General features: G+C 65.7%; 1 protein-coding gene across 1 annotated transcript in view; it reads left to right on the plus strand.

Annotated features, from left to right (window-relative positions):
* MSTO1 (misato mitochondrial distribution and morphology regulator 1) overlaps positions 1 to 8,417 on the plus strand; it is a 14,759-nt gene continuing 6,342 nt past the window's right edge. The window contains exons 1-6 of the mRNA XM_075610038.1: positions 1 to 276; positions 1,366 to 1,498; positions 1,746 to 1,818; positions 2,125 to 2,197; positions 2,879 to 2,989; positions 4,242 to 4,384. Coding sequence (XP_075466153.1) covers positions 193 to 276; positions 1,366 to 1,498; positions 1,746 to 1,818; positions 2,125 to 2,197; positions 2,879 to 2,989; positions 4,242 to 4,384 — 617 coding nt within the window. The 5' untranslated portion in view covers positions 1 to 192. The remainder of the gene's footprint in view (positions 277 to 1,365; positions 1,499 to 1,745; positions 1,819 to 2,124; positions 2,198 to 2,878; positions 2,990 to 4,241; positions 4,385 to 8,417) is intronic.

An 8,417-nucleotide genomic window follows, 5' to 3' on the forward strand; every position in this document is an offset into this window, starting at 1 on the left:
GATGACCCCGCCCCCTGAACCGCTGTGACTCCGCCCTCTGAACCGGCGCCGGGCTGTTCGAGGGTGAAGTCACGTTGTCATGGTTACCGGCTGGGGCCTAGCTGCGTAGTGAGGCCTCGGTGTATCCTGACAGACGGAATCCGCAGTGACCCTGCCCCCTGAGCCGCAGTGAGACCTGGACAGGGTTCCGCCATGAGTGGGCTCTGCGGGGAGGTGCTCACCCTGCAGCTCGGGCACTACGCGAACTTCGTGGGGACACACTGGTGGAACTTGCAGGTGTGAGGGGGAGAGACTATATCCCCCCCCCACTGCCCCATACACCCAACATCCCCCCCCCACACCGGCCCATACACCCATGGTCCCCTCCCTCACACCGGCCCATAGACCCAGCATCCCCCCCTCACACCGGCCCATACACCCAGCGTCCCCTCCCTCACACCGGCCCATACACCCAGCATCCCCCCCCCACACCGGCCCATACACCCAGCGTCCCCTCCCTCACACCGGCCCATAGACCCAGCATCCCCCCCCTCACACCACCACATACACCCAGTGTCCCCTCTCACATCACCCCATATACCTGCGTCCCCACCTCACACTGCCCATAAATCTTGCATCCCCCCTCTCATTGGCCCATACACCCAGCGTCCCCCTCACTGCCCCATACACCAAGCGTCCCCCCCTCGCACTGCCCCATATACCCAGCGTCCCCCCCTCGCACTGCCCATACACCCAGCGTCCCCCCCCTCGCACTGCCCCATACACACAGCGTCCTCATACACGCAGCTGGAGCCCCGGTCCCCGCTCGCAGCTGGGGCCCCCCAGTCCCCCGCGCGCAGCTGGGGCTCCCGGTCCCCGCGCGCAGCTGGGGCTCCCCGGTCCCCGCGCGCAGCTGGGGCTCCCCGGTCCCCGCGCGCAGCTGGGGCTCCCCGGTCCCCGCGCGCAGCTGGGGCTCCCCGGTCCCCGCGCGCAGCTGGGGCTCCCCGGTCCCCCGCGCGCAGCTGGGGGCCCCCGGTCCCCGCACGCAGCTGGGTCCCCGGTCCCGCTGGGTGGGAGCTATGAGAATTATGAAGAAATGTTAATGGCTCTGCTGACCCCAAGGATCAAAACTAGTGTTTGTGGGAAATATACAAATTTGGTAAATTATATTTATTGCCACTGGTTGAACTGTGCAACCTGACAAAGTATTTTTGCAAAGTTGGAACCTTCCCTTGCTGTCGGTTCTGCACAGTTTGGGGTGCAGACGCTGCACACATTGCTGTGGGGTATGACATATCGGGCCTGTGTGCTGACTGAGGAGGCTGGGATAGCACATGGGGGGCATCTTCCAGACACCCCACTTACTGTACTCATCCTCTTCCTTAGGGTGCAGCACTTGACCTTGAGGAAACTGGCCAGCAGGACTCTGAGATCTGCAGTGATGTCCTGTTCAGGCAGGGGGTGACCCTGAGGGGACAGGAGACATACACCCCACGTCTGATCCTCCTGGATTTAAAAGGTGAGGAGCATTGTGACAGCACATTGGAGCCACTCTGTGTTTACAAGACAGAAGTTACCCTATAGATGTGACACTAATGCACTAAAGGCCTTTGCAGTACATAGTGTCCTTGCCTCTGATGCTATGCAGGTCTTGATCTCTGCTAGTCGAGCGGCCATGCTTCCTGCAGGCTGTGTGCATGGAATGAAATCGTTTGCTCTGCTCAAAGCTCTGTCTCAACGTGTCCTGTTCTGATTTTGTGTTTCAGGGAGTCTCAGCTCATTGAGGCAGGAAGGCTGTTTGTATGAAGATGAGGAGACAATGCGCACAATTCCTGCATGGTGAGATTTTATGGTGTAACAATGTCATATAGTCTCTCACCACACTTCCACAAAACTAATGTCATATTTCTAATATTAAACCAATCATCTAAAAGAAAGGGATTCTGTAGCGACGTGACCTTCTCATTAGCCTTACACTACCGACCTGTGAAGATATAGCAAGTGTGTAAATCACACTCATTTATCATGCGTTACGCCTGGGAAATGGGACTCCTGACACTGCTAACCCTATAACCCAGAGTAAAACTGCCACATCTCATACTGTAACATCTAACCAGCATGTCCCACTAATCTCCTCTGCTTCAGGACGGGAAGCCTGGCGAGCCACCAAGAAGAGCCCCCCATAAGAAACCCATTTCTGGACCTTAGCAAGGAGGGGGTGAGCGGTCCGTTTTATAAGGGGGTGAGGGCATAGTCAGACGGGGGAGGGGAGCCTGGGTTGGCGCACACTTGCATGGGGCGGTGAGGGCATGCGTAGGCGGTTGGGAGGGGAGGATGGGTTGGCGCACTCTTGCAGGGGGGGTGAGGGTATAGGGATGAGGGGGGAGGGGAGCCTGGGTTGGTACACACTTGCATGGGGCGGTGAGGGCATGTGTAGGCGGTTGGGAGGGGAGGATGGGTTGGCGCACACTTGCAGGGGGGTTGAGGGTATAGGGATGCGGTGTAGGCGGGGAGGAGGGGAGGCTGGGTTGGCGTACACTTGCAGGGGGGGGTGAGGGTATAGGGATGAGGGGGAGGGGAGGCTGGGTTGGCCCACACTTGCAGGGGGGGGTGAGGGGATAGTAATGCGGTGTAGGTGGGGGAGGGGAGGCTGGGTTGGGGCACACTTGCGGGGGGGGGCGAGGGGATAGTCATGTGGTGTAGTGGGGGGAGGCTGGGTTGGCGCACACTTGCAGGGGGGGCGAGGGGATAGTCATGTGGTGTAGTGGGGGGAGGCTGGGTTGGCGCACACTTGCAGGGGGTTTGAGGGTATAGTCCTACACTTGCATGGTGGGCGGTCGCTCAGTGCCGTGGGACCCTCATTATCTCGGCTCGCGAGTGACTGTGGGTTTCTTCACAGGGAGAGACATTATCAGACAGAGTTTTCAGTGGGAGAGACGTGGGAGGTAAGACATGTCATACACCGTGCAAGGGAGGGTTGGCACAGGAAGCACACTGTGCGAGGGAGGTGGTGACACGGGAAGCACACAGTGAGAGTGAGGGGTAACACAGGAAGCACACTGCGAGGAAGCAGTGACATGTGAAGCACACGGTGAGGGGGAGGGGTGACATGTGAAGCACACGGTGAGAGGGGGAGGGGTGACACGGGAAGCACACGATGAGGGGGAGGGGTGACATGTGAAGCACACGGTGAGAGGGGGAGGGGTGACAAGGGAAGCACATGGTGAGAGGGAGGGGTGACATGGGAAACACATGGTGAGAGGGAGGGGTGACACAGGAAGCACACTGCGAGGGAGCAGTGACATGTGATGCACACGGTGAGAGGGGGAGGGGTGACACGGGAAGCACACGGTGAGAGGGGTGACATGGGAAGCACATGGTGAGAGGGAGGGGTGACACGGGAAGCACACGGTGAGAGGGAGGGGTGACACAGGAAGCACAGGTGAGAGGGAGGGGTGACACGGGAAGCACACAGTGAGAGGGAGGGGTGACACGGGAAGCACACGGTGAGAGGGAGGGGTGACACGGGAAGCACACTGCGAGGGAGCAGTGACATGTGAAGCACACGGTGAGAGGGAGTGGTGACACGGAAAGCACACAGTGAGAGTGAGGGGTGACACGGGAAGCACACTCGAGGAAGCAGTGACATGTGAAGCACACGGTGAGAGGGGGAGGGGTGACACGGGAAGCACACTGTGAGAGGGATGGGTGACATGGGAAGCACATGGTGTGAGGGAGGGGTGACACGGGAAGCACACGGTGTGAGGGAGGGGTGACACGGGAAGCACACGGTGAGAGGGAGGGGTGACACGGGAAGCACACGGTGAGAGGGAGGGGTGACACGGGAAGCACACGGTGTAAGGGAGGGTTGACACGGGAAGCACACGGTGTGAGGTAGACATGGGAAGCACACAGTGCGAGAGAGGGGTGGCACGGGAAGCACATGGTGAGAGGGAGGGGTGACACGGGAAGCACACTGCGAGGGAGCCGTGACATGTGAAGCACACGGTGAGAGGGAGGGGTGACACGGGAAGCACACGGTGAGAGGGAGGGGTGACACGAGAAGCACACGGTGTGAGGAAGGTGGTGACATGGGAAGCACACGGTGTGAGGGAGGTGGTGACACGGGAAGCACACGGTGTGAGGGAGGTGGTGACACGGGAAGCACACGGTGTGAGGGAGGGGGTGACACGGGAAACACACGGTGAGACTAAGGGGTGTCCATTTTTGCATCTTGTCCTTGCTTTTTTATTGTGTTTCAGACACGGTCAGAGGGGGGATCAGCGCGGAACCTCACCAGGAATAGGTTCCAGCTGGAGAAGAGTGTGGGCGTCTGGTCAGACTTTCTCCGAACTTCCTTACATCCTAAATCTGTGTCTGTCGTAAATCAGTACAACCACGCGGGGTAAGGGAGGCTCAGACACGTGGGTGGAGGCTCATTTGTTTGTAGGAGGGGTGGGGGGGAGTGAGGGGAAGGGGAGCGAGGCTTCACGCGGGGGAGGGGAGCGAGGCTTCACGCGGGGGAAGGGAAGCGAGGCTTCACGGGGGGGAAGGGGAGCGAGGCTTCACGTGGGGGGAAGGGGAGCGAGGCTTCACGTGGGGGGAAGGGGAGCGAGGCTTCACGTGGGGGGAGGGGGAGCGAGGCTTCACGTGGGGGGAAGGGGAGCGAGGCTTCACGTGGGGGGAAGGGGAGCGAGGCTTCACGTGGGGGTAGGGGAGCGAGGCTTCACGTGGGGGAGGGGGAGCGAGGCTTCACACGGGGGAAGGGGAGCGAGGCTTCACGTGGGGGGAAGGGGAGCGAGGCTTCACGTGGGGGGAGGGGGAGCGAGGCTTCACGTGGGGGGAAGGGGAGCGAGGCTTCACGTGGGGGGGAATGGGAGCGAGGCTTCACGTGGGGGGAGGGGGAGCGAGGCTTCACGCGGGGGGAAGGGGAGCGAGGCTTCTCGTGGGGGGAAGGGGAGCGAAGCTTCACGTGGAGGGAGGGGGAGCGAGGCTTCTCGCGGGGGGAAGGGGAGCGAGGCTTCACGCGGGGGGAGGGGGAGCGAGGCTTCTCGTGGGGGGAAGGGGAGCGAGGCTTCACTTGGGTGGGAAGGGAAGCGAGGCTTCACTTGGGGGGAAGGGGAGCGAGGCTTCACGTGGGGGGAAGGGGAGCGAGGCTTCACGTGGGGGAAGGGGGAGCGAGGCTTCACGTGGGCGAGGGGGAGCGAGGCTTCACGTGGGAGGAAGGGGAGCGAGGCTTCACGTGGGGGGAAGGGGAGCGAGGCTTCACGTGGGGGGAGGGGGAGCGAGGCTTCACGGGGGGGGAGGGGGAGCGGCTTCACGGGGGGGGAAGGGGAGCGAGGCTTCACGTGGGGGGAAGGGGAGCGAGGCTTCACGTGGGGGAGGGGGAGCGAGGCTTCACGTGGGGGGAAGGGGAGCGAGGCTTCACGTGGGGGGAAGGGGAGCGAGGCTTCACGTGGGGGGAGGGGGAGCGAGGCTTCACGTGGGGGGAGGGGGAGCGAGGCTTCACGTGGGGGGAGGGGGAGCGAGGCTTCACGTGGGGGGAAGGGGAGCGAGGCTTCACGTGGGGGGAAAGGGAGCGAGGCTTCACGTGGGGGGAAGGGGAGCGAGGCTTCACGTGGGGGGAGGGGGAGCGAGGCTTCACGTGGGGGGAGGGGGAGCGAGGCTTCTCTTGGGGGGAGGGGGAGCGAGGCTTCTCTTGGGGGAGGGGGAGCGAGGCTTCTCTTGGGGGAGGGGGAGCGAGGCTTCACGTGGGGGGAGGGGGAGCGAGGCTTCACGTGGGGGGAGAGGGAGCGAGGCTTCACGTGGGGGGAAGGGGAGCGAGGCTTCACGTGGGGGAAGGGGAGCGAGGCTTCACGTGGGGGGAGGGGGAGCGAGGCTTCACGTGGGGGAAGGGGAGCGAGGCTTCACGTGGGGGGAGGGGGAGCGAGGCTTCACGCGGGGGGAAGGGGAGCGAGGCTTCACGTGGGGGAAGGGGAGCGAGGCTTCTCGTGGGGGGAAGGGGAGCGAGGCTTCACGTGGGGGGAAGGGGAGCGAGGCTTCACGTGGGGGGAAGGGGAGTGAGGCTTCACGCGGGGGGAGGGGAGCGAGGCTTCACGTGGGGGGAGGGGGAGCGAGGCTTCACGTGGGGGGAGGGGGAGCGAGGCTTCACGCGGGGGGAGGGAAGCGAGGCTTCACGCGGGGGAAGGGGAGCGAGGCTTCACGCGGGGGGAAGGGGAGCGAGGCTTCACGCGGGGGGAAGGGGAGCGAGGCTTCACGCGGGGGGAAGGGGAGCGAGGCTTCACGTGGGGGAAGGGGAGCGAGGCTTCACGTGGGGGGAGGGGGAGCGAGGCTACACGTGGGGGGAGGGGGAGCGAGGCTTCACGTGGGGGGAAGGGGAGCGAGGCTTCACGTGGGGGGAGGGGGAGCGGGGCTTCACGTGGGGGGAGGGGGAGCGAGGCTTCACGTGGGGGGAGGGGAGCGAGGCTTCACGTGGGGGGAAGGGGAGCGAGGCTTCTCGTGGGGGGAAGGGGAGCGAGGCTTCTCGTGGGGGGAAGGGGAGCGAGGCTTCACGCGGGGGGAGGGTGAGCGAGGCTTCACGCGGGGGAAGGGGAGCGAGGCTTCACGCGGGGGAGGGGGAGCGAGGCTTCACGTGGGGGGAGGGGGAGCAAGGCTTCACGCGGGGGAGGGGGAGCGAGGCTTCACGTGGGGGGAGGGGGAGCGAGGCTTCACGTGGGGGGAAGGGGAGCGAGGCTTCACGCGGGGAGAAGGGGAGCGAGGCTTCACGTGGGGGGAGGGGGAGCGAGGCTTCACGCGGGGGAGGGGGAGCGAGGCTTCACGTGGGGGAGGGGGAGCGAGGCTTCACGCGGGGAGAAGGGGAGCGAGGCTTCACGCGGGGGGAGGGGGAGCGAGGCTTCACGTGGGGGAGGGGGAGCGAGGCTTCACGCGGGGAGAAGGGGAGCGAGGCTTCACGTGGGGGGAAGGGGAGCGAGGCTTCACGTGGGGGGAGGGGGAGCGAGGCTTCACGCGGGGGAAGGGGAGCGAGGCTTCACGCGGGGGGAGGGGGAGCGAGGCTTCACGCGGGGGGAGGGGGTGCGAGGCTTCACGCGGGGGAAGGGGAGCGAGGCTTCACGTGGGGGGAAGGGGAGCGAGGCTTCACGCGGGGGGAAGGGGAGCGAGGCTTCACGCGGGGGAAGGGGAGCGAGGCTTCACGTGGGGGAAGGGGAGCGAGGCTTCACACGGGGGGAAGGGGAGCGAGGCTTCAAGCGGGGGGAGGGGGAGCGAGGCTTCACGCGGGGGGAGGGGGAGCGAGGCTTCACGCGGGGGGAGGGGGAGCGAGGCTTCACGCGGGGGGAGGGGGAGCGAGGCTTCACGCGGGGGGAGGGGGAGCGAGGCTTCACGCGGGGGAGGGGTGCGAGGCTTCACGCGGGGGAAGGGGAGCGAGGCTTCACGTGGGGGGAAGGGGAGCGAGGCTTCACGCGGGGGAAGGGGAGCGAGGCTTCACGCGGGGGGAAGGGGAGCGAGGCTTCACGCGGGGGGAAGGGGAGCGAGGCTTCACGTGGGGGGAAGGGAGCGAGGCTTCACACGGGGGGAAGGGGAGCGAGGCTTCAAGCGGGGGGAGGGGGAGCGAGGCTTCACGTGGGGGAGGGGGAGCGAGGCTTCACGTGGGGGGAGGGGGAGCGAGGCTACACGTGGGGGGAGGGGGAGCGAGGCTTCACGTGGGGGGAAGGGGAGCGAGGCTTCACGTGGGAGAAGGGGAGCGAGGCTTCAAGCGGGGGGAGGGGGAGCGAGGCTTCACGCAGGGGGAGGGGGAGCGAGGCTTCACGCGGGGGGAGGGGAGCGAGGCTTCACGCGGGGGGAGGGGGAGCGAGGCTTCACGCGGGGGGAGGGGAGCGAGGCTTCACGCGGGGGGAGGGGGAGCGAGGCTTCACGCGGGGGGAGGGGTGCGAGGCTTCACGCGGGGGAAGGGGAGCGAGGCTTCACGTGGGGGGAAGGGGAGCGAGGCTTCACGCGGGGGGAAGGGGAGCGAGGCTTCACGCGGGGGGAAGGGGAGCGAGGCTTCACGCGGGGGGGAAGGGGAGCGAGGCTTCACGTGGTGGGAAGGGGAGCGAGGCTTCACACGGGGGGAAGGGGAGCGAGGCTTCAAGCGGGGGGAGGGGGAGCGAGGCTTCACGTGGGGGGAGGGGGAGCGAGGCTTCACGTGGGGGGAGGGGGAGCGAGGCTACACGTGGGGGGAGGGGAGCGAGGCTTCACGTGGGGGGAAGGGGAGCGAGGCTTCACGTGGGAGAAGGGGAGCGAGGCTTCACGTGGGGGGAGGGGAGCGAGGCTTCACGCGGGGGGAGGGGGTGCGAGGCTTCACGCGGGGGAAGGGGAGCGAGGCTTCACGTGGGGGGAAGGGGAGCGAGGCTTCACGCGGGGGGAAGGGGAGCGAGGCTTCACGCGGGGGAAGGGGAGCGAGG

This window comes from Ascaphus truei, chromosome 7, assembly GCF_040206685.1.
Source record: "Ascaphus truei isolate aAscTru1 chromosome 7, aAscTru1.hap1, whole genome shotgun sequence".
Taxonomy (NCBI): Eukaryota; Metazoa; Chordata; class Amphibia; order Anura; family Ascaphidae; genus Ascaphus; species Ascaphus truei.